This window comes from Mauremys mutica, chromosome 1, assembly GCF_020497125.1.
Source record: "Mauremys mutica isolate MM-2020 ecotype Southern chromosome 1, ASM2049712v1, whole genome shotgun sequence".
In the NCBI taxonomy this organism is placed as follows: domain Eukaryota; kingdom Metazoa; phylum Chordata; order Testudines; family Geoemydidae; genus Mauremys; species Mauremys mutica.
The window spans coordinates 39,637,637-39,663,520 of NC_059072.1; the positions used below are offsets into that span (position 1 = coordinate 39,637,637).

Genomic DNA, 25,884 nt, shown 5'->3' on the forward strand with positions numbered 1-25,884 from the left:
CTAAAAATATATTAAGATCTGATTCAGTCCTGTATTTTCTTGTCCTCACTGGTAAGAAGAAGCCATGTTGTTACTATTGGCCTTAGGCAAAGAGTGGGACTCCATAGTGCTGGGAACTAAACAACATGGGACAGAAGACAGTCCCTGCCCCAGAGAACTTACAGTCCGCAATGAGCTCTGCCACGGTAGACTCAATCAAAGCGTTTATTAAAGGATTGGGGTCTAACTAAGGACAATATGTGACAGATGAGTATAGGACACAATGGTGGGAGGAGAGAAGCCAGGGGAACAATGATAGGAACACAAGGTTGTATATATTAGCTAAGTGTAAGCTAGATTTTTAAATTTTTGTATGTAAGTGAACAATAGGGAGATTAATGAATCACTAAAAAACTATTTGCTTAGTTTTAATAAGGATGCCCTGGAGCATGGTAGAGAATCATGTGCTAGCAGGTGTAGTTGGGATCTTAGACAGGACCTTGCTTTAAAATACCAGATTTTTTTTAAAACTTTTTAAATATACAAACACAACAGGAAGCATATTACTGGTGTAGCTGATAATTTATCCAGTAGCTATTACATGTTTTTGTGCTGATTATACATCTTTATGAAATTAGTTCTTATGTGTTTGAAATTAAGCTGAGACCCATCCATCACCACTGTTTTTTAAGATCAGCACAGGCATACTACAACTGACGATGCTAATTACAATCATTTGGCCAGCATAATGTTTTACATTTCTTGAATATTATCAGTGCCTTTTGCAGTTGTCTTAGTCCCGTGTAATTCCCAAAGACAGCTGGTAAAGCACCTGTGTTGATTTTTTAAAGTAATGAATGTTTTATTTTAATTAATAAAATGAAAACAGACTAGATACATTCAGTAGAGTTCTGATTCAGGTTCCAGTAGGAGTGTACACTTTCAAAATGATCACACACGATAAATTACTTTTTCAAAAACTGCACTCGTCTTATGCTTTAAAATATTAATACTATGGTATTGTAAGTGCTACCCATTATTAAATAAAACTAGCCATCCAACCATGTCATTCTGAGGCTGAGTTCCTTTGGCCCTGAGGCACTCAAACTGATGTCTATTTGACAGAAAAGGAAACCATTTTATCCATATAGAAATGTCCAGTAGAGGGCCACCTTCTTTTAAAACATTCCATCAGTGTAAGAAATTAAGTAGATTATTAGTGTAGCTGTAGGCCAAATTTTATCAAAGCAGGTTAGCCATGTAAAAGTCAATACTGAGATATTACAGTGATGAACAATAAAGAAGACTTAAGAAACTGTAGACAGACAGATTTTTCAGAGGTGCTGAGCACCTCAAACAGCATTAGAAGCATTCATTGTTATGATTTGCATAAGAAAGTGTTTTATGACAGTGTTATACATATTATGCAAGATTTTTCACAACAATCTGAGGATACACATTTATACATGCGGGGCCAAAGTGGCTGGAACACCATTTACCACACAGAACTTATGTCCACTTATACCCAGGTTGAATTCAACCTGTTATAACATATTTAAAAAAAATTACATTAAGACTTTACATTGCATTTATAATACATTTCTATTTACAAAATTGCATTGGTATGAGGAGTTAATCACCTTTTACATGTATCAGGGATCACAAGATAAATATTTATAAACATTTATGGTGTTTCCACTTCCGTGTGGCCAAAGTCAGCTGGGAGTCCCTCCTCTGCCAGCGGTAAATTTGGTTTACTAAAACGGTACCCTCCTCAATATTCCCCACAATGAGATACACCATGGGGCGGTAGGTTTGGGTCATCCTCTGAGTACAATTTTCATTCATAAGCAACCACTGTTGTATCATGTTCCGAGTATCATAAGGCAAGAGCAAACCCTGGTTGATGAATTCCACCTGGCATTCAATATTATACGCCTGATCACCAGAAACTGTTCTCTTTTTGGACAGCTTTACCTTCACCGCTGGGGAAAAAAAACACGTTAAGTTGCTTTAACTATTTAAATGTAGCAAGGAATCCTGCCTAATGAGCAGTGGAGGGATCCATAGTGTATTCTAAAGTATAAGTATTAGGCCATACCTTTGTTTTGGGTCATTGCCAGAGATTATGGCAGTATTTTTTTAAAGAGGGACATAGATAAGAGAAGTTTTTCACAGAATCACACAACCAGGAAAATGTAACCTCACAAAGATCACTGTCATATTTCTTTAGTGATACTGCATGTGTCCAACTACTAGGGTGACCAGATGTTCCAGCACACTGGTATTCCAGCTTTGTAGGGCAGCCCAGTATCCCAGCTAATCTTATTGAAATTGTGACTTTGTCCATTTTTCAGCAGAATCAACCCGCAAAATATCTGGCTACTGCTGCCTGCTCTTTGCTCCCCCTTCTTTAGTTCTTCCCTTTCTCAATAAAGCTTCCCATCCAGCTCTTTCCCCACACATTTAACTGCATTATTGCATTTCCACACACGCTTCTCCTAAGGCCTGATCCAAAGTCAACTGAAGTCAGTAAAAGTCTTAGCATTGACTTATGTGGGTTCTGGAAAAGGCTTCTAGCTGTAATCTCAAAGTATTGTCAGTGGAACCCCAATGAGGCAGCAGCCAGAACTTTCAAACCCTCATCAGGTAAGACTTTTTTTAATGTTGCTGTTTACTGAATCTTGCTTTGTGTGGTGAACAGGAATAATGCACATGTACACAATCAGTAAGGAACTTTCCTCTTTTAATGTCAAACAGCCAAGTGCCTCCACTTTCTTTTGGTTTTAACTGCCAAAAAAAGCCACTTCACTCCTTTGCCACAGATGTTATCCATAAAGTACACTGCAATAAAGTACAGCAAACTAGACTAGAATAAAAAAGCCACTTGGTTATAAAATAGACAATAAGGCAACCTCATCATTCAAAAGAAATCAGCATGGGACCTATTTGTATATTGTTTATAGGAGAAAAAAGTTCCAGAAAATATTCATTTGGGGCTAAATCCTGACACACACCCACCCTGAAATCGGTGACCAAACTCTCATTGACTTTAGTGGGATCAGCATTTAGGCCTTGATGTCCGCTTACAAACTACTAGTTATATTAGAGATAGTTTTTGAATACATCTGAAGTGACAAAGTGTGTCCACTATTCAGGAATCAAAATAATAGTGTCTAATCATACATATACTAACAAGAACTTACCAAAGTTGTTGGCACAGAAAACATCTAGTACTCTTTTCTGTGTAAAGAATTCCTCCACTGCTGGGCAGGTCTGGCATATAGGCTTTGGCAATTCTGGTAAGAAATATTAAAGTCTCGTTATTGTTTTGTCCTTTGTCTGAATTTAGTGCCAATGAAAGGTGCCAGAGTGACAGGCCTGAAGAGTGACATTCGCCATTTAACCACAGAACAGGTGTGACATAGGCAAGCTTCCAGACAGTGCTCTGAAAATGGGCCCCTTCTATGGATGAAAAGGCGTTTCATTTTCCATGCCCTTTCAGTCCTTGCTAAGAGTGACAACGGTATCAATCTGTACCATTTATGGCATGTGTATTGGAACAATTCTATTGGTGATGCTATGCTAAATTCATTAGAAGGAAGATCTTGTGGTTAAGGCATTGGACAAGGGCTCAGGAAATGGTATTGGTTCTGCCACAGGCTTCGTGTCTGAGCTTGGGCAAGTCACTTATGGCCAGATTTTCAAAGGTGACTAATAGGAGCTGCTGGGTGCTAAAATCTGGGCATTAATCTCTCCATGCCTCAGTTTCCCAGAACTAAAATGGGAATCCTTCCCTACATCACAGAGCTCTTGTGAGGACAAATTTATTGTGTATATGAAGTACTCAAATACATGGTGATGAGGGCCATAGACACGCCTATCAGTAAATAAATAAAATACATTGACCTCTATTGATACAGTGGTGATTATGCTGCATATATGCATGTTTGTATTAGCCTTCCTCCTGCCTTCTGACCAGCCTTCCTTGACTTCAGTGGCGTTATACTGACTATACCAATTAAAATCTGGCCCAGTTTACACTGGTGTTCAGCACTTCACAGGATCAGGTGCAAAATGGATCTGCATGCATGCACAAACTGAATAAATAAATGTGCACCCATGGAAATGACTATTTATAAGAGACTGTTCTCAAAAATTGTCCCTCAAGTTGTATTTGATTGATTCTGTACACTTGATTTTAAAAGAGCTCACAGCCACTCCCACCCATCTACTCCATCTACCTTTATGAATATGTTTGTATTCTTTGCTAAGAGATGCTAGACACATGTCCTCATCAGCAGGGAAACGATCACAGTCCAAACTGTCAGGCCAAGACAGTCCATGGCAGAGGAGCAGAGGAGCACAGCTGTCACGAACAGCGACACACATACTCCTACAAGGATGGATGAAGCTGTGAAAAAATAAAAATCAGGTCCAATCAGCTAAATTTATTGGAAGTCAGTGACAATAGTGATTATTCCTACAGTAAATTCAGTAGAGTTGTGCACGTCTTTCTTATATGTCAGTGTTTAACATCCTCAGTCTTCATCAATGATGCAATTCTACCCAGACAGAGGGTGCTGCTGAAGGTTCTGTATCTGGGCCTTGGGCTGGCTTTTAGAATTCATGCATTGTTTAAAGAAAAATGCCTGTATGTCATTCAATAAGGGCCTACTTCTATGTCCAATAACTGATTTCAGCAGTAGTTGGATTGGACCCTACATTATTAAAATGAATAACACAACAATCGAACAAAATAAACCCCAACATTGTTTGATCACAGCTCTCTCTCTTTTTTTTTTCTTTTACATCATGATCAACGTTTAAGTAGAACACTTGTGTGGAATTTTTTCCTAGAACAGGCAGGCAAAAGAAAAGTTAATAAATATGCTTCAGCAAAAGAAAAACAATTTGGCTGAGAATTATCTTCATTTTAAGATTAACCACATGCATTCAGATTGATATCTATTCAGGTACACAAGGCAGGATTTTAGAACATGACCTGGTACTTACGTATCTAAGCAGACTGGTGCAAACAGAGAGCACAAGAATGTCCTTGCATGAGGGTGGCAGCCAGTTTCCACAAAGTGCTGCCATTCAGCAGATTTTGGAATAACCTCTGCCATGCTTGTATGTCCCATCAGGTTGGGAAGCCTCATTTCAGAATAACCAATGCTGTGGCACATGCCCATCTCCATAGGTATTGCTACACACTTAGTGGATAATCCGATGTCAAAACCCATTGTCAATCTTAGGAAGCTACTCAGAGCAAAGAGCATCTGTGCTGCAGGAAACATCTTTGTGTGACTCCTGAGTTGCTAAAAATGGAGTTGTAAAGTCCCTTGCCAGTGTTCAGACACACAAGCCTTGTGGTTTATATACACCACAAGCTCACTGCCCCATTCGTTTATCAACAGCTTATCAAAACACTCAAGACAAGACGTGGGCTTATTGCCCATTCAAGTGATTGTTGTGATAACCAGGGAGGTGGAGACAATGACTTTCCTTAAATGCAAAAATTTACATATGGGATGTCATGAGTCTGAAAATGTCAGTGCTGCTGCTGCAGCATGCTATGTGGCATATTAAATTGTGACACATGGTAGTTTTATGTGCATGCTAAATCAAATTAAGCGAGCCCCTAGAAAAGTACTTGACAGACAGGCTGTCTCCTGGGGTTGGTGTGTCTCTCTTGTTGTCAGACATTGCTGATTTGGCAGAAAAAAACAGCTCAGGTTGACTTATCAAGCGAAAATGTTTTGCTTTTGGTAATTGCCCCATGTCTCTTGCACTGTTTTACAACTTCAAGAGGCACTTTCATTATGTGGCCAAGTACTACAAAGGAGACAGCTTTCTGTTAGTAAAAGAATATTCTGTCTGGAACCTTCTCTTAAATCCCAATCCCATGAAGTGTTAAATGCACCACAACTACTGTTGATTTCAATAGGAGTCAGAGAACTGAACGCTTATGGAATTTACTGTATTGACTCATTGAGTAGGATATCCAGAGGCAGGGTTATATATTTAGCTATGGAATGTTCATCTTTCATTGACTAGATTAGCAGAAGGTATATTCGAGTTCAGAGATGGGGGAAGTTTTTCCTAAATAGAATCATATAGACTTTAAGATCAGAAGGGACCATTATGATCATCTAGTGGATAGTATAGGACCATATTCTGGCTTCAGCTACAGTCATCTATGGCAACACACACTTACACAAAGCCAGAATATTGCTTATAGTTTGTACAGGACTTTGGGAGTGTTTGAGATGAAAGATGATACACATTTAAGACATTCAGATGATTATGTATTTTAATTATTTTACTAATAAATGAATATCATTTCATTAACATTTTATAAATACATGAAAATATATAACTGCAAATACTACTCCCATCACCCTTTTTTTAGCACAAGTTCTATTGTCAGTTTTGTAAATTAAAAATAAATAGAATTGCTGACAGTGCAAGTTATTTTCTTATATAGTATTAAAACAAAGGGTGCCAGATATCCCAGAAAAGGGAGCAGATTAGTTGAAGCCATATAGGATCTGAGTTACAGCTAGCATACATATTGCTATTAGAAAAGTTATATCAAAAGAGGGTTGAAAATTTTTGAGTTTCAAACTTTAGATACAAAAATTTCATGGAAATTTTAAATTTTGATGAAAACAGATTTTCCCATCAGCTCTATTTATATCCAGTTTTTTTAAATCCATTTCTTATCACTTGATCCATTTCTCCTCAAATAATTCATTTTTTACTCTGAAACACACAATAATTGGGCTGCTTTACAATATGTAAACTTATTTCAAGAACTTTTCAGATATCAATAAAATGCCAGGTCCTAATCAGACTAAATCTACTACAAAGTATTTTCGCTGATAAATAGATGTGTATATAATTAAAATAAATAGGCTCATAATAGCTTTTTGAAGGGCTCAGACATGGAAGTTATAGTGCTTGATTTAAAATAGACTCTTCCAGAATGTTTTCAGACCTCTAGCAGCAACAGATTTTAGAAAGACAATACACTAGATATCAGGTATCTAGTTATGTGTAAATGTCTAGGGGTGAAATCCTAGACCCATTGAAATCAATGACAGAACTCCCACTAACTTCCATGGGCGTCAGGATTTCACCACACATTTTTGTTTTATTGTTTGTAACATAGCAGGAAAATTACATGATCTGTTTAAATACCCTGAAAAATGACAACATAAAAGTTCCCAGGGATTAATACTGTTTGGAAAAAACAAATATTCAATGGATTTTTTTCTTTTATTGTTTCATTTCTTTCTCCTTGTTTCTGAGGACAAATATGGTTTATTTGTACCTGTCTCCATTTCCTCAAACTAGAGAAGAGCAATACAAAATAAGACTAATCAGGGCTATGAGGAAACACTTCAAGCCTTTATTCATGAATGTCAAGTTCATCACGTGCTCCATCTTCAACTCAAATTTAGGAGCCACGTTTAAACTGAATAAAGACATAGTTCCAAAGAAACTGGTTTAGTATCATTGACTTCAGTTGGGCCAGGCTTTTACCTGTTGGCTTTTAGAGCTACTTTGCAATGACATTGTGGCACAAAGCAGCCTTAACAGAGGAGAATCTGGGCCTGAGTTTCAAACCAATTCAAAGAAACTCTTAAAACTGTCCTCTGACATGGTTTGGCTGGCCAGTGTGCACAGAGCTAAGTCATAGACCTGATCCTGCAAAACCTCTATGTACGTAACTTCCAGTTAAATCAATGGGGGAGGCCTTAATGGGGTCACCCAACATATATAACCCATGGGAAGATAACACCATGTAGGTAAAATCCTCCTCCAAAAAGGCCCTTAGGGCACCACTGCTCCTTCTGGTTGCCAAAGTAGGAGGGACAAATGAATAAGAAGCAGAGTTGTGATCAAGGCTTCTCGGTGTCCTGGCAATCCCTGGCAGCTGTAACAACTGCTTGGGGTTCTTGACAGGTGATGTAATATATGCTGATGGGCTGGCTCAGTGCCCAACTGAAGCAGGACTAGGAGAGCACAAAGGTGGTTTACAGCCCCTTTTGTATCCCCCAGCCTTAGTGGCACTGCGTATTTTGAATGGCACTCCAACGAACCCCAATGTGTCCAAAATACTCAAACAAACCCCAAGGAGTTCTATATTCATCCATGCTGTGCACAACCCTTTGCTGAGTAACCTCATAATCCTATTGTTGTAATCCCTTTCCTTCAGCCCCTCAGAATTATTTTGTTGTGTTTTTCATTGCTTTATGTCTGAAATTAGGTTGGAAGCTCTCCGGCATCAGGCCTTCTTATTTGTAATGTGAACTTCCTAGCACACTTTTGAGTGCTGTAAAACATATATTATTAAAAGGCCTGGGGGCTATTAACTATTTTGAACATAATTCCCACACTCTTTATATAAAAATCCTATTTGATTTCTTCCAAACTATCATATAATGGCAAAACATAGACCTAAGACAAATTATCAGCTTGTTGCAGGCAACATTAATTCTTTCACTCAAATGGTGAGATTGTGCCCATGCATTTCTCAGCCAAGCAAGAGAATAATGGGGTTTAAACACTCAAATTCTTGATCAGCCTACATGGGTTCCAGTCTGTAGAATGGAGAACAACTGCTGGTCTCTGGGTTGTGAGCAAGTGGGTGGGGAGAGGGAGGAAGTAGGAGGGGCCCTGGCTCTGAGATGCTGGCCAGGTGTGAGTGGGGAAGCAAGTAGAACCCTTTCCAGGGCTGTATTATATAGCAACTATTCCCTTTGCTCCCCTTCAGAGTAAGGAATTGTGAATCTCTGAGTCACAATTTCTTCCTGGTGCTGTTCCTGGATTGGAGCAGTTATGAGCTGCCACTTACTCAGCATTAGGGTGACCAGACAGCAAATGTGAAAAATCAGGACAGGGGGTGGGGGGTAATAGGAGCCAATATAAGAAAAAGACCCAAACATCAGGACTGTCCCTATACAATCGAGACATCTGGTCACCCTACTCAGCATTGTATCTAAAGACTCACTCTAGTCCTAAATTAGCACTGCAGGAAGTTAAATCAATTTTCATGTTTGCTTACTGTGCTCTGTCTTTAAAAGGATCTTCACTTTCTAACTGTAAAGAAGACTATTGTTTGTGAGTGAATGTGGTGCTTATTGAGGCAGATGGACTGAGCATCCTGGAGACACAAGATCTCAATTTATAGAATAGGTACAGCACAATAGAATGAGCACATCAAGTGTCTCCATGCTGGCCTCTCAATATGCCTCCACCAGGAATTGGAGGGACAACTCCTCTTGTCTCAGAGAGATCAGTGCAGCCTATCAGAAGAGACACATACTGTGTGAAAAGAACCTTTTTGCCGATACAGACTAACACGGCTGCTACTCTGAAACCTGACATACTGTGTGCTCTCTCATGGAGGCTTCACTTCTGCCCTTTCTTATTTTGCTGTGTATTCTTATCATTCTGACTAAAAGTATCTGCTCCTTGAGTATGGAAATAAAATGTGATGGTTTCGAATACACTTTACTTTTAGCTTTTTAGTTCATGTGAATCAAAAGCCAGTGACCACACAGCCCTACTGTGATCACTAGCTTTCATAAACACATACTCCTTCTGCTTGATATTTGTCACTGCTTCTGGTTTGAGGCAGCAACAGAAACCATTACCTAGTAGGCCATAGTTCCAGTTATTTTTACTGGCTGCCTTTTGCCTGAAAACAAAGTCCTTAGGATTGGGCTCTTGATTCTGTTGCACCTTGGTAATCATCCAGTTCAAGGGTATATTAGCTGAGTCAAATTGCTCATCCTGTGCTATTCTCAGCAGCATCATTTCCCAGGTAAGCCTTCTCCATTCTGACACTTCAGTTCCACACATTCTCAGTTCAGTCTTAAGTACAAGGAAGTTCTTAAGCTATATTTATTTGTAGGCCTCAGTAGTTTGATATCCTCCATAGAGGGAACTCCAATTGACATGCAGTCTGCCAGCAGTTGGCTATACTTCATCATTTTTAACAATCTAGCAAGCCAGTCACTAAACAGAGACATGGCTTGCAGAGCACTTCACATCAATTAGTATGTTGACTCCTCCACAGAAGTAGGAGTTACAGCCCTTGGTGTTGCCTTTTCTTTTTGTGGCTACTTAGCTGCTCATCAGTATGGTGTGGAAAAGTTGCCATGTGAATTTGCACCTGGCTTCATAAGGGGATCCTTTTACCATGTGTTTCACCACCCCCATCCCACTTTGACGTGTTGTTTTGTTTCATTCATCTGGTTGTGCTGCATCTCTTGCTGCTCTTCCAAATCCTTGTGGGACTTCAATGGAAGGGCTGCCCGAGTAAGGACTACATAAAAACAAAGAAAGTAAGAATTGCTGAGGAAACAGAGTGAGGAAATTGCAGGGCCTACATGCCTTTGTTGTCATTATTATTAAACTAAGTTTAATTTTGCTAGCTTTGAAATATGTGATGCTGTCCTGTCAAAAAATAACTGCCGTGTTCTACAGGTATGTTGTTCCTGAACATGTGATTCAAGCTTGATTCGCTTCAAGACTTTTGAAGTAAGTTGTGAGGTCACTCCCTTAGCCACAGGCCATATTTACTGTTCTTGACTATGAGAGACAGTCACCTGTTGATGGACCCTGATAACTTGAATAGTCACTGGAGACTACCCTCCTCCTCTACTCCATTCCCTTTGACTGTTCCCAGGGAGACAGAGATTAATGAGGAGCCACTGATCAGACTCTATAAGAAATGGGACTGGAATTCTCTTCAAAGAAGGCAGGAGTTTGTTTGGGCAATCTGAACAGATTAGAAAACTAAGCATTACAAAAAAAAGTTAAACTAAAGATGTTGTGCACTATTTAGCCAGAATCATTTTAGATATCAAACAAATAAAATAATTGTAGAAATGCAAGATGATTTGAAAAGGATCCAACCGTTAAAGCTTTGTGCCTTCACTCTCCACTCACAGTCCTAATGAGAGATTTCCAAGAAGCCCTGCTCTGTCAGAATAAATATTTTGTATTTTAACATCCCAGTTGCCATTATACTTTGCCACACTAACATGCTTTCTTCTATGACAGCAATTATTTCATAATCTCTTCTTTTGGTTTTGATTTTGGTGGATTGCAAATAATGATGGTAAATAGATACTGGCGCCAATATAACTGTGAGGCATAGTTGTGTTTGGTACGGAAAGGGTTTTCTTTAATTTGTTAATAAGAATGGTTTTAGATATGCTTTAATTTTTTTAAAACCAGAAATATTATTTTTACTTAAAAAGAGCTGTAGGTGCACATAGTACAATACAAAAGAACAGGGCTACTGCCCTGGGATGTTACAAATGAGGAGCTTTATCTTTATTACTATTAATTATTTATTGGAGAATAAGGATTGTCCAATGGTTAGGGTGCTTGTCTTGGACTTTAGAGACCCAGGTTCAATCACCTGCTCTGTCACAAATTTCCTGTGTGACACTAGGCAGTTCACTTAATCTCCCTGTACCTTAGTTCTCCATCTGGAAAATGGGGATAATAGCACTTCTCTACCTCACATGGGCGTGGTGAGGCTAAACACATTAATAACGGTGAACATGGGCGGCCGGTGAACTGGCCTTTGGGGAAGGCTAGCCCCTGGCCCCTCCCCTTCTGCTTGAGTCCCAGCCCCTCCTCCTCCCCTTCTGTCTCTCCTATCCCGCAGGAGCCCAGAGCACCTCTGCCATGGGCCCCAGCCCCCGGCCACCCGAGCGCCCCCAGCCCCACAGCGCCTGGTGACGCAGTCCCAGCGCCAGGCAGGTGGCATGGCCCCAGCGCCAGCTGCCCCGAGTCCTGGCAGTAGGCCAGCCCGCCCCAGCCCCAGTGATCCTGGGCCAGGGAAGAGTGGAACTGCAGGAGGGGACCTGGAGGCAGAGCATGGGCAGGGTTATGCCAGGCTGTTTGGGGAGGTACAGCTTCCCCTGGCCTATGATACCCTCTGCCCATGACTGTGAGACACTCAGATACAATAAGGGCCACAGAAATACTGGTAGGAGCTAGTACAGTAGTGCCAGAGGCCCAGGGCACTTAGCACCATACAAAGAGTGAGTAAGTAACAGCTTCTAAATAGACCTGCTAGACAAAGCCTGGGCTAGGAAACAGGGGCACAGTGAGGTGATTTGTTAGTGGCAAAGGCAGGACTAGAAGAACTCACATCTCCTTTTATCCCCAGCCAATGCACTACCCCTGGGGCCACTCTGCTTTCAGTCCAGCCTCACCTAAGTAATCATTTCTCATGGAAGTCAGTTGGACTACTTGCATGAGAAGCTTTTAGGCTCAGAACCTCAATTCAGTGCAGCCCTACAAAGAGGTAAAACATCCTTAGGAGTATATGTAGGCTGCATTCAGTGGATGGCAATCCAAAGCTGACAGTAAAGTTAGAGGCAGCTGTTGGGTAAATGCTGTGTGCAATGCTCGTTGTTTCTGAGAGGACAGTGGAAGGAGAAAAGGAGGACAAGAGTTGAAGATTATTATAATGCAAGTGAAATTCCTGCTCTTCAGACATACATAAGCTTTGTGTAGCAGGGACCATCGTTTCATTAGATGTCTGTGCAGTGCTTAGAACTTGGGGCTCCAGCTCCTGACTGCGACCTGTAGGTGCTAGAAATATACTATCTACATTGGGATTCTGTACTGCAGCCCATCCCTGTACTATGTGAGCACCTTGCACATAAAATCAGTAGCAATAGCCACATCTCTGGTGGATTCATGGAGTCCCTTGTTAGGGATTAAAAACTAACCTATGCATGAGGGGACAGTGGTTGTTGTTGATGGTTTGATCTGCTTGTTTGTATTTATTGTTAGTTTTTAATTTTTACTTGAGTTTTTTTAATTTACTTGGTTTTAAGTTAATTTAATTTAATTTTTTGCGCAAAAGTGGGGGCCTATTTAGGTAGATGGAATGTCAATGTTGGGGGTGTCATTCTTGCTACGGAGGAAAGATTCTTACGAAGAGGCAGATTTTGCAGCATTTTGTAAAGATGATCAGCCTCTGGGTTTGCCTAATCACCTGCAGAAGTTCATTTTATAGTCGGATCCCCTCCACTGAGAATGCTTTGTTCCTGGGAAGTAAATAACAATAGGAATGAATATGCAGGTTTTAAGAATAATGAACAGGATGGTTTAAAGAAGACTACACTGTACAGAAGAGTGTATTGAATGATTTGCCAGACCCTTTTGAAGCAAAAGTTAAGTACAAGTAGCTCCAAAGATGCTGTATATGTATGCTTTAACATAAGCCAAAGATAAATTCATTTGGATGAAAGTAAACAGCGAATACATACCAATTGTTTGTAGGCCATTGAGAAAGTAAACAGGGTCATCTTGTCTGTTCCCAGTACTTTCTTTGTCTGTGGCCTGTAGTCAGCTACTGATCAGCATGATAAGACAAAAACACATCAAGACCTGAAAATTATGTCTGGCCTTTGGCTGTTACTGGAGATAGCTCAAATCAGTTAAGAAAGTAAAACTTTCAGGTGAGTACTGACTTGATTCCATTAAGCCGGGAGCTGCCCCTTTCAACTGGACTTGCCAGCTTCCTGAATCCTACTTCATATTATGCTAGGTTCCTGGAGGGAAAAAACCCATGGCTTGGCATTTATAATAATAAATATTGGGCCAAATTCGCTGCTGATGTAACCCAACTGAAGTCAATGAAACTTAATCATGTGATTAAAAGTGAAACATATAGTTAAATGGTCTACAGAATAGGGATAGTCTTAAATATGTTTCAGAGTAGCAGCCTTCTGCATAGGTTTAAGTACATAGGCTGAATTGGGCCTTATGGTCAAATCATGAGATCTTTTCATCAGTGAGAGCTTTGCGTGAATAATGACGGCAAGATTTGGCACACTTATTTAGTTTGGAAAATATATTGTAACATAAATGAGTGAAATAAAAGTTCTATTTTCAAATGGCTTTGGTGAACAGGGATTTAGAAATAATAATTTGTCAGCAAATAATCAAAGCCACAGCCTGAAGATGCATTGTGTTGCTGTCTGATGGCTTCTTGGTAGGTTCTTTTTGATGGAGCCTGCTATAAATCTACCAAGATAATATTCTTTTTAAGTAAATGGATTTACTTTTTAAAATTCTACAAAGAAAAAACTGTTACACAGATGAAATATTAGTCTTTACTTTTGAACTTTCTACTTGAACAGTATTCTTGGATTCAGATTTTTTTCTAGACTTTCCAAACTTTTGCATTCAGATGAACACAAACAGGTAAATGTGCATGACCCTTTTGGCTAGCTCTCTTATAAGAAATGCCTGTGTCTTAAATCCATCAACTGATACAACATTATAACCAAGCTTGTTTTTAGGAAACTTCATTCTGAGCGCATGAAAAAGAAAATATGTTTGCATTAGGTGTAAAACTGTTAGGACAGGGACTGTCTTTTATAGAGCATCATGTACATCCTAGTGATATATAAATGTGATAATTATTTGTTCCTGATCACTATAAAAACAATTCTCATTGGAATAGTTCTAGTCTATTCCCACTTCGCCCTCCCAGAGGGGCAATGGGACTCTTCCAAATATCTACAAAAGGCCTGACTATTCCCTACTTTTCATTTTCCTCCTCCCCATTTGAGACCCCCCTATTACTGATACTCCCTTTCTGGAAAAGGATGACTGCATGGGACTCCCAGTAGTACAGTATCTGTTACTCTGCCAAAAGCCACTACTACTTCCCTTTGATCACAAAGAGGTTCAGTGAGAGGCTACAAGTCACATCATGAAGTGGCAGGCTGGGAATAGAACCCAGGAGTCCTGGTACCAAGTCTGTTGCTTAATTGCTACATCACATCCCCCTATATACCTATTTATAGATATAGATCTATACCTTCAATCAGTGCTTATAACATAACTTCACAATCAGACACCCTCATCTAATCCTCCAAAGCTGCACCACGTCCACAAATACATTGCTCTAGCATTCCTACTAATTTACAGCGATTATGTTAGATATATTACCTGCTCTTATGAACAGCAATACAGTTCCTGATTTAAATGTCAGGAGAGGCAATAGGTTTGCAGAACAAGATGCCATTTTTTAAAAGTATGATCAACTTTGATTTTTATCACCGCAGTGTGTAGGAACTGGGCAATATCTCTTTAAAAAGTCGGAGAGTCCTCTAGTGGCACTCTCTGCATTCTATGTTTAGTAACGTACCCAAGCAGCAGTGTGTACATGTAGGTAGGCCTCGTATGTTGTGTATACTTAGCCCTGGTCTACGCTACCAACTTATGTCAGTATAACTACTTCGCACCCTGAGGCCTGGTCTACACTAAAAAGGGGGTTCGAATTAGGGTACGCAAATTCAGCTACGTGAATAGCGTAGCTGAATTCGAAGTACCCTAATTCGAACTACTCACCCGTCCAGACGCGGCGGGGTCGAACTCCGCGGCTCCAAGGTCGACTCCGCCACCGCCGTTTGCAGTGGTGGAGTACCGGAGTCGACCGCGGCGCTTCCGGAGTTCGAACTATCGCATCTAGATCAGACGCGATAGTTCGAACTCCGAGAAGTCGAACTCACCGCGTCGACCCGGACGGTAAGTGTAGACTAGCCCTGAGTGACGTAGTTATATTGTAGTTATACCGACCTAACCCTTGGCATTGCTACTGCCTCTCGGGAAGGCAAAGTAGCTGTGCTGATGGGAGACGGTCTCCTGTTGGTGTAGGTAGCATCTTCACTAAACACTGCACTGGTGCAGCTGCAGTGCTGTATGTGTAGAAAAGCTCTTAGTAAACACGGTCACTTGGACCCCAATGTGCTGCTGTGGTGCCTTCATATTACATTTGTTGTGTAAAGATCAAAAGATGCAACAATTGCTCCCTGACATTGTTAGTCGGTGTCGTGATTAATATAACAATTTCTGGGGCACATTCTAGGGTACAATCAGCCTCAGTTAACAGCGGTTGTTGTATTGCTTCACTTTGCATACCACTCGCGAACCACTCCTTTAATGCAGCATTTAAACGCTGGCCAAACTGACAACACTCTGTGAACTTCCTTAATTCAGCCCCACATTCAGAAATTGTTTCATTTGCTTTGTGTTGTGTAAAGAGCAAAAGACACAACAATCACCAGAGAAAGATGTGCAGGGAAATAAATTTTTTTCTTCAGCCTTCATGATACCAGCGACACTATCTCAATTCAATAGGAGGTTTATACAACTGCAAAGGCAGGTTCCTTTTACATGGTGGGTTGTGAAACACACATTGCCTATATTGAGATCAAAGACGATTGCTTTCTATTATCATGTCTTGCTGAGAGGTGCACTGATAAAGATGTCTCCACCCTAATGCTTAAACCCTATTCAGACTAAAATAAACGTATGGAACCAGCTCAGCCTCCAGGCTAGGATTAGAAGGCCATGACTCCAGCACCCATTTGCTAGTCTGGATACAGAACATATTTTGCCTTTGTGTGAAATGTAACATAGCTTGGCTTGCACAGTCATTGCTGTCTCTGGGCCACTTTTCTTCCAACTGTGCTAGCAGGGAACTAACTTACGATGAATCCAGCCTAAATAGCTGAATGACAACAGGAGTTGAACAAATAAATGGGGAAAAATTACTAGGCAATAATTTATAAACTGTTTAAACGTAAATGGTGCCTAAAATTATTTTTTAAGAATGCGGTTTGCTTTGACTGGTCTTCTAAGGAGCAGGGAAGGAAAGCTGAGCATGGAATGCATGTAATTGACTGAATATTTATCTGGAGAGGGTGATTTTAGCGAACAGCAGGGGTTTCATTCTCTAAATAACATTACCGGTTTCACACTGGGTTTTGTGGCCTAAGATTGATTACTGTAATGTTTGAGTCACTTGATGCTCTCAAGAGGTAATTTTCATTATTAAAATAATAGAGGAGTAAATAGATTAGAGGTGGGATTGTTTTAGCTAACAACATTGGAAGGCTAGACTCAGGAACATTAGGGGACAAAAGTAAGGACACCATTTGAAACGCTGAGGCACAGAAAGGAAAAGTGATACTTTACTAAAATAAAGAAAACTAAGGGAGTGTGCTTCCTAAATGGGGATGGTTGGCAGGTCTGGGTCATTGCACTGAAAGCATTCCACTTCTGAACACAGGAGATAATTACATTTTTATTGCCATTTGGGGCCAGACTCTACCACCTTTACTCATGTTAAGTAGTACTTGTCTCAGTAAGGCGTCCAACTGAAAGTGGAATGAAGCTACTCTCTGGCAGCCTGATCCTGCCCATTGAAGTTAATGGCAAAGCTTCCAGTGACTTAAATGGTGCAGAATCAAGCCCTGAAAGCCAGGTTCTGCCACCCTTATTCACGCTGACTATCATCATATACCATGAACAGTCCTACTGATTTCAGTAGACCACTCATGGCATACAGCACTATTCAACATACGTACAGGTGACAGCAGCTGGCTGTATATAAATAGACCACCCATACTACTCCTGTTTTTCAACTGACTTTTAGGTAGTTATGTAAGAATGCATATTTACAAAACAGGACGTTTAAAAAGATTTAAGCTGGGCAGGATGCCTCAGTCCAGTACTCTGCACTGGCACATGGGAGAATGGCTAAAATAATCCCCTAAATCCTGGTCTCTCAGAATCCCTGTGCCAGCAAAGGCTAGGAATGCTGCAGATGCACATGCCTAGCTTGAAGGGGAGAAAATGCCTTCTGCCACTTAAAGTCCATACGCGTATCCTTGGGCTGAGCAGATTATTTACACAGAGATTCTGCCCCACCCAGGGATAAAGATACCGGAAGTGAAGAATTGAACTTGGTCCTCCACCTGCGTTTGCATTATGCCACTAGCCTGACCATGATTTCTTCTGCTGACTGCATATGTAGTAATGTTGGTTTTTATTTGGTAAATGGATTTGGTAGATAACACTAAAGGATGAAGCATGGGAAGAGGGAGATACTTTCTCTGCCTTTTTGACTCCCTTCCACCCCCTAATTTTCCTACTGTTACTTTTTCTCACTTTAACATTTTATTGATTCCTCACTTTCTCTCACTTCTTTTGTGACCTTGTCCCCAGCTTTCGCCAGTAAAATCAGATCGATGTAGGTGTGGAGTGGGCCCTTTGTTAGAAGCATCCTCTGTCTCTGTCACTCCATTTTCTGTCTGGAATGCATGCTTAGATTGTAACCTCCTCTTGGGAAGAGTGTGCATTTTTGTGCCTTATTTAGTACTGAGCATCCTATCCTGCTGGCACCTAAATTATAAATAGATAATATTTCATCTTAATCTTGTATGAGAAATTGTACTTGCTGGGAAAAAAGATACCTCCTCTGTTCACTTGTTAGGTCCCAAAGGCAATTGCTTCTAAAAGCTTTTCAGATACGGTGTCTAAACTGTGGCTGGCAAGTGTAAATTCAATGTAATACTGCTGGCATCACCAATCTTTTCCTTTCTAATGTGAACTGTTGAAGCTCATAATACACTTACACAACCCCACTGAAATATGTTTGCACCTTGAAATTTCTGTGAACTTTAAAGCAACAACTTTAAAGCAACAAAACAGAGGAGGGATAGCATGATGTTGAAACACTTAAGCATGTGTTTAACTGCCTTGCTGAACTGGGGCCTAAATGCCATATTATCAGTCTTATGTGGCAGAGAATATATTTCCAGGAAGGATGAAACTTCTAGGGTAAGAGTGTTTATAGCCAATCTTGTGAGTATCCCCAAACTTTTAAAGCCTAACTTTTTGGGCTAAATGAGCCATAGGAAATTTAACCTGTTTTAAAGTTAGGTGGCTGATCATAAGGGATACTTATCTGTGCCAAGTTCTGATCTGACACCAGTGTACCCCATTAGCCTCAATAGGGACGTATAGGCATATTCTCGTATGAATTCAGCACGTTGGGTATAGCTGACCTTGGGTGATATATTCCTCTCCTTGTTCAGCTTTATCCTTTGGACTTCCATCAAAAAGTGCTGAGGAATGATCAGTCGTGCCATTTCTCAGAGCTGGTGATACAGTTTTGGGAAAATCTGACATTTTCATAAACAATATACATCTCAAAACACTTCCAGTAATGAAGACACATACTGTTTATGGCCCGCCGTTCAAATGCAGTAAGACATGCAGCAAGCTCATTATATTGATCAAATCAGATCAGTGCCATCATAGCATTAATCCAATCAGAATCCACAGAAGGCTGTAGAAGCCACAGTAATTCCACATACCCTAATATTACAGCACAGGAAGGTAGAGTTAAAGTTCCATTTTTAAGACTTATGATGGTATTGCTAGTCTATCCATTAATTATAATTTTAGAGAATTAATATTAACTGAGAAAGTCACACTGAGACGCTGAGAATTTCTAAACTCTTGCCTCTTTAAATTTCATTCTTTCACAGCTGTTCTGTAATTTAGCAACCTTAACTTAAACTTTAACAGGGAGTTTTATTTTGGAATCCATAAGAGGAGTCATATTGAAAGCCTGTTGTGTGTAACCTGGGATTTGAAGTTTGTTTATATAGTTGGTGCCTCTGTCCTCTCACCCTGCTGCTTGAAGAACTCTGTCTCTGTTTGCAATTTTTTCACTTCAGTGGTTTGACTTATCTGATGAGTGTGAAGGTTTCATTTCAGATGTAGAGAACTTCTTCACTTGTTTGCATTAGGTTTCCTTTCTATCTAAACACTAATCTTTGTGGTGTGGGTGGGTGGGTGGGGCTGCACACATAAGCAAGCTAGTCACTGCTAGGGCAAATTACATATTCTAGTCTTTTAAATTTTGTACTTACTATGGGTCTGATCGAAAGCCTGTTGAAATCAGTTGAAAGATTCACATTCACTTCAGTAGGGTTTGGATCATGCCCTATGACAGGAAAACTTCTAATAATGTTTCCTTCTATTTTTAAGAATTATGAATAAATGTTTTCAGCCATAATTTGATCATGGTGTTATACAGAATGCCTGGTCTAAGAACCAGCTTTGAAATTACTAGATGTTCTCAAACCAACAGGCTCAAATTTCAGCAGGTTATCTCAACACTTCATCCTCCCAAGACAGATCACAAAGTACTGTTATGAAGTTTGTGGGTGTTTCCCTTAAAAACAGAGGTTCTCTGATTAAAGATCTGATGGCACTTTTCATAAAAAAATAAAGACAAGGGCTAGCGTCTTTGGCCAAGAGTTTCCTTTGACACCCTGGTACGTGCTGGATGGCTTTTACATTTTATCCCAGGTAGCAGCTTTTCAAGGATGCTGTATTTATGTAGTGTGTAAAGTTCTTTGAAATCCAATATGCAGGTTTAATATTAACTGACTATTGAACATAAGCAATAAGACATGGTAGTTATACACACACACAGAATTACAGTCAAAGAACATTAGTAAGGTTGTATGAAGTGTTGTTGTAGCTGTGTCAATCTCAGGATAGCACAGCTGTGCCATTGTAAGGTGCGCTGTGTGGCTGCTCTTTATCACTTCTCCCAGCAACAAAATAAAACCACCTTCCAATGAGGGGCGGTAGCTTCATCACCAGGAGCGTGGCTCCCCCGCCCCCGACAAAGCGCTGTCCACACAGATGCTTTTCGTCACAAAAATTTTGTCATTCAGGGAGGTGTTTTTTTCACACTCTGAGTGACAAACTTTTGGTGATGAAAGTGCCAGTGTAGACATAATCGAAGAGAGACAAGGTGGGTGAGGTAACATCTTTTATTGGACCAACTTCTGGGCATACACAGAGCTCTTCTTCAGATCTGGGAAACTTACTAAGGCTATGGCTACACTACAGCTTAAGCTGACATAAGAGAAGGTTGCTCACCTTGCAGTAACTGAGGTTCTTTGAGATGTGTGTCCCTGTAGGTGCTCCACTCCAGGTGATGGTGTGTCCCGGCACCGTTGATCGGAGATCTTCGGTAGCAGCACCTGGTCGGGATGCATGCGCTCAGCTGTTGTATCATGGCATCGTTAGGTTCTGCCTGAGCACCCCCCTCAGTTCCTTCTCTATCATACAGATGTCAAAGTAGTACTCCAAAGTAGAGGGGAGAAGGGTGGGTAGTGGAGCATCCATAGGGACGCACATCTCGAAGAACCTCAGTTACTGCAAGGTGAGTAACCCTCTCATCTTCAAGTGCTGTCCCTGTGGGTGCTCCACTCCAGCTGAATGTGAAGCAGTACCCACTATGGTCAGTGGGATTTTGGAGTTACGGCAGTGACAACTGTAGACAGTACTGTGTGGCCTACTATGGTGTCTGCTGTGGTACCCTGTGTGATAGCATAATGTTTGATGAAAGTGTGGTCAGATATCCACGTGGCCGCTTTGCAGATGTCAGTAATAGGTACGTTATGGAAGAAGGCAACGGATGTTGACATCGCCCGAGTAGAATGAGTTCTGATGCCCTCTGGTGGTTGAGCATTCTGAGTCTGGTAACAGGATCTGATACAGTCAGAGATCCACTTGGAGAGTCATTGCTTAGAGATACACCTCTACCCCGATATAACGCGACCCAATATAACACGAATTCGGATATAACGTGGTAAAGCACTGCTCCGGGGTGGCGGGGCTGCGCACTCCAGTGGATCAAAGCAAGTTCGATATAATGTGGTTTCACCTAAAATGCAGTAAGATTTTTGGCTCCCGAGGACAGCGTTATATTGGGGTAGAGTTGTAGCTGCATCCTTCAATCTCTTGACAAATAGCCAAGGGGATTTACGAAATGGTTTAGACCTGTATAGGTAAAATGCGATTGCCTGTCTAACATTGAGGGTATGTAATGCCGCTTCTTGTGAAGTCTTACAAGATTTGGGATAGAATGCAGGTAAGTGTATTGGTTAAGGTGGAAGGTAAACACCACCTTGGGGAGAAATTTAGGGTGGGGGTGACGGATCGCAAGGTAACCTTGTCTTTAGAGGTAACCTTGTGTAGGGAGGGTAGGCCATCAGGGCGCTTATTTCTCCTACTCTTCTTGCTGACGTTATTGCAACCAAGAAAGTTACTTTCATAGACATGTGGAGCAGGGATGAGGTAGCCAAGGGCTCAAAGGGAGGTTTCATAAGACCTTGGAGAACTAGGTTGAGATTCCAGGCAGCTGCTGGTGGATGAATCTCAGGGTAGAGATTTTGCAGGTCCATGAGGAAGCGTTTTATGGTGGGGTGGGCAAAAAGTGAATATCCGTCCAGCAAATCATGGAAGGTGATGAGGGCCGCGAGGTGTACTCTGATGGAGCTGAGTGAGAGCCCATCCTGTTTTAGTTTCAAAAGGTAGTCTAGGATGTCAGGGAGGGTCACGGCATGGGGTGTCAAGTGTCTATGGGAGCAGCATACAGAGAAACGTTTCCACTTTTGCAGGTAAGTCTTATGAGTGGAGTCTATTCTATTGTGCAGGAAGACATATTGGACCTGCTCAGAACAGGCTAGTTCGTGGGTTTGGAACCATGAAGGAACCACGCCGTCAGATGGAGTTTCTGGGGCTGCGGATGAAGAAGCTGGCCGTTGTTCTGAGAGAGCAGATCTGGTGTGTTGGGTAGAGTCCTTGGAGAATGGATGGACATGTGCAGCAGGTAAGGATACCATGTCTGACTGGGCCAAGCCTGGGCACTGAGTATGACCCTGGCCTTGTCCTCTCTGATCTTGCATAGAACCCTGTGTATCAGTGGAATCGGTGGAAAAGCATACACGAGGGAGTTGTTCCACGGGATGAGGAATGCATCTCCTGGGATGTGGTCCCGAGTCCTGCTATGGAGCAAAATAGATGGTATTTGCAGTTCCGGGTTGTGGCAAAGAGGTCTATCGACGGGGTGCCCCAGTGGGAGAAGAGCTGTCGTAGTATCGTGAGATGCAATTCCCATTCATGTTCCTCAGCAAAGTGTCTGCTGAGTGTATCGGTGATAGTGTTGTGACAACTGGGCAGGTAGGAAGTGGTGATTTCTATGTGATATTGTATGCACCAGTCAGGGCCGGCTCCAGACCCCAGCGCGCCAAGCGCGCGCTTGGGGCGGTGTCCTGCGGGAGGGCGGCAGGCAGCTCCGGTGGACCTCCGGTGGACCTCCCGCAGGCATGCCTGCGGAGGGTCCGCTGGTCCCGCGGCTCCGTCTGCGGGAGGTCCACCGGAGCCACGAGACCAGCGGACCCTCCGCAGGCATGCCTGCGGGAGGTCCACCGGAGCCGTCTGCCGCCCTCCCGCAGGACGCCGCCCCAAGCGCGCGCTTGGCGCGCTGGGGTCTGGAGCGGCCCTGACTGGTGCATACAATATCACATAGAAATCACCACTTCCTACCTGCCCAGTTGTCACAACACTATCACCAATACACTCAGCAGACACTTCGCTGAGGAACATGAATGGGAATTGCATCTCACGATACTACGACAGCTCTTCTCCCACTGGGGCACCCCGTCGATAGACCTCTTTGCCACAACCCAGAACTGCAAATACCATCTATTTTGCTCCAGAGCATGCCTGCGGGAGGTCCACCGGAGCCGCGGGACCAGCGGACTCTCCGCAGGCACGTCTGCAGGAGGTCCACCGGAGCCGCGGGACCGGCGACCGCCAGAGCGCCCCCCACGGCGTGCTGCCCTGCTTGGGGCGGCAGAAATCCTAGAGCCGCCCCTGGCACCAGTTCCATAACTGGATGGCCTCCGTGTATAGGGATTGCGATCGTGCTCCCCCCTGCCTGTTGATGTAGAACATACATGCTATATTGTCCGTCAGAACCCAAATGGATTTGTTCTTTATGATGGGGGAAAGTGAAGGCAGGCATATCTGCATTCTCCAATTGATCAGGGAAGCGTCCGTGGTGAGCATGAGCACTGGGGACTGTTGAGGGAAGGGGACGCCCATGCATAGGTTCTCTGGGTTTGTCCACCATTGTACGGAGGCTAATATGTTCATTGGAGGAGTTAGTGTCATGCAGCAGCTGTGTCTGCTGGGTTTGTAGTTGGAGTTGAGCCAACCCTGAAGACTCATGTGCAGCCTGGCGTACTTGACCATGAAGGTGGTGGCTGTCATGTGTAATAGCGATATCTATATCTGACCTATCAGTCCTCATCCTCAAAGGAAACCTGCACAACACTTTCAAAACATGAGCCTGGGAGCTTAAATTCATACCTTTGCTAGACACTAAAAATCATGACCTGAATAGAAACACTAGATTTATGCCTTATTACTATAATCCTTATGACTGGAGGGGTGTTAATGGGCCACTTCACCTTGATTGGTCCCTTAAAATATGTGTTAACTACTTATGCTAAACAATCTGTTCCACCTTGTATTTAGCTGTAACACTCTGAGTACTTTCCCAGAGCTGAGCAACTCTGTGTAAGCTTGAAAGTTCTCACCAACAGAAGTTGGTCCAATAAAAGATATTACCTCACCCGCCTTGGCTCTCTATTAAGATTGCAAAGTCAAGCACTCGAAAAGTAGGAAATACCAGAATTAAGGTCACCTATGGAGCTCTCCCGCCAGCATAATTAAACTACCTCTAATGCGCGGTGGTAGTTATGTCACGGGAGACATATAATTATGTCGGCCTTGCCCCCGTAGGCCTAGGGTAGTGGGAGAATGCGCAGTCTGGTCAGCATTAGGAGCTGTGAAAAGCTTGAGCATACTCAGTGAGGACAAAATCTTTATAGAGATTTTAGCTACTGAAATCTGTCTCTACTGAGCATGTGCACCCTCAGAGTTTTCAAAGGCTTATAACTTGGCTAAATTTGAAGGGATTTTCACAGGGATGGCAAAAGACACTTCCCTGACTTACAGGCCATCCTGCCCCCCCCCTTGTTAAATTTCATACCCCTTCTCCAAAGTATGGGGTGCTAGAGTTTTTGAAAGAAAAAGTTACCAGAATTCTTTAACATCAGCAAAACAATGTATTTTCTCCTAGCTTCATTATCAGAAACAGCGGAACTGTTTTGTCTCGGGGAGAGGGGAAGTGGTAGGAAGAATTTCAGTCTCGATTATTAAAGTTTGGCAAAGATATAAGCAACTGAAAGAGGGTATTATAATAATGGGAAGAATCAGACTACCTTAATAATAGGCAGTCCTGCCAGCACCAACCTTATGGTATTGTACTACATTGCATTGAAGGCTGAATGTCACTAGTATCCTAGAAACTATGCATAAAATAATCTAGAAAGATATAAAACAGATGAAAGGTGGGGGAAACTGGATACAACATACAAAGTGGTCAGAGTGAAGAAGGCACCTTTCTTTAAAAGAAAATGTATTACTCAGGGCAAATTCCCCTTTTAGTTATGGAACTCCATACCTAGCCATTGCTTTATATAACAGCATTGTATAAAGAATGTATTGTCCGGAAGGAAGCCAAAATTAAATATAAAAACAAAAGCTGTGTTCCTCTGAACAAAATCCAACACCAAAAGGCCCAGATTTTTGTCTATAGATGGGGAACATAGTGGAGTTGCGGGGAGAAGTATATACAAAGGCAGCCCTTGCACTGCCCTGATCCTGGGCTGGTCTCCCGGCATGATTTGGAGGAACCTGAAGGCTGCCCTGAATTATTGTAGCTGCCTGTAGCCTTGAGGGCCATACAGCAGCCAGCAAGATATAATGAGGTGGGGGTATGGCACAGGAGTCATTACACTAGTTTGTGCCACAGGAGGAGGATTTTTTGGGGTTATCCTCCCATGGCAAGGTACAACAGCTTTAGGGCTGGAACCCACTAACAGTGCAGTGCAAAGCAGCCACATCACACCTTAGGATCGGATCAAAAGCTGTCAAATCCAGCAGTTACCTTATAAGAGAGCAAACAGAGACACAACATTCATTTGTATTAGCAACAGTAAGAGAGGTGCCCCAAACAATTTTTGTCTGAATTGATGAACAATTCTTGGCATCTGCCCATCCACTTGACAGTCAAAACTCCAGTTGACTTCACTGGGGCCTTTTCACCCTTACTCT

General features: G+C 41.9%; 1 protein-coding gene across 1 annotated transcript; it reads right to left on the minus strand.

The window, feature by feature from the left end:
- Positions 1 to 1,019: 1,019 nt before the first annotated feature.
- LOC123354047 (secreted frizzled-related protein 2-like) lies at positions 1,020 to 5,279 on the minus strand. Its single transcript, XM_044995669.1, has 4 exons — positions 4,996 to 5,279; positions 4,224 to 4,393; positions 3,186 to 3,278; positions 1,020 to 1,964 (listed from the first exon to the last, which is right to left on the minus strand). Exons 1-4 carry the CDS (start codon positions 5,277 to 5,279, stop codon positions 1,654 to 1,656), a joined length of 858 nt encoding a protein of 285 aa, XP_044851604.1. The 3' UTR covers positions 1,020 to 1,653.
- Positions 5,280 to 25,884: the final 20,605 nt, after the last annotated feature.

What these genes read in the sequence shown, in the direction of transcription:
- LOC123354047 (XM_044995669.1), bottom strand. Translation starts at nt 5,279, where the DNA reads ATGTTTCCTGCAGCACAGATGCTCTTTGCTCTGAGTAGCTTCCTAAGA. An exon ending in GCACCAGTCTGCTTAGATAC is followed by an intron (nt 4,394 to 4,995) that starts GTAAGTACCAGG and finishes ATTTTTTCACAG; the next exon opens with CTTCATCCATCCTTGTAGGA. An exon ending in TTTCTGTGCCAACAACTTTG is followed by an intron (nt 1,965 to 3,185) that starts GTAAGTTCTTGT and finishes TTTTTTCCCCAG; the next exon opens with CGGTGAAGGTAAAGCTGTCC.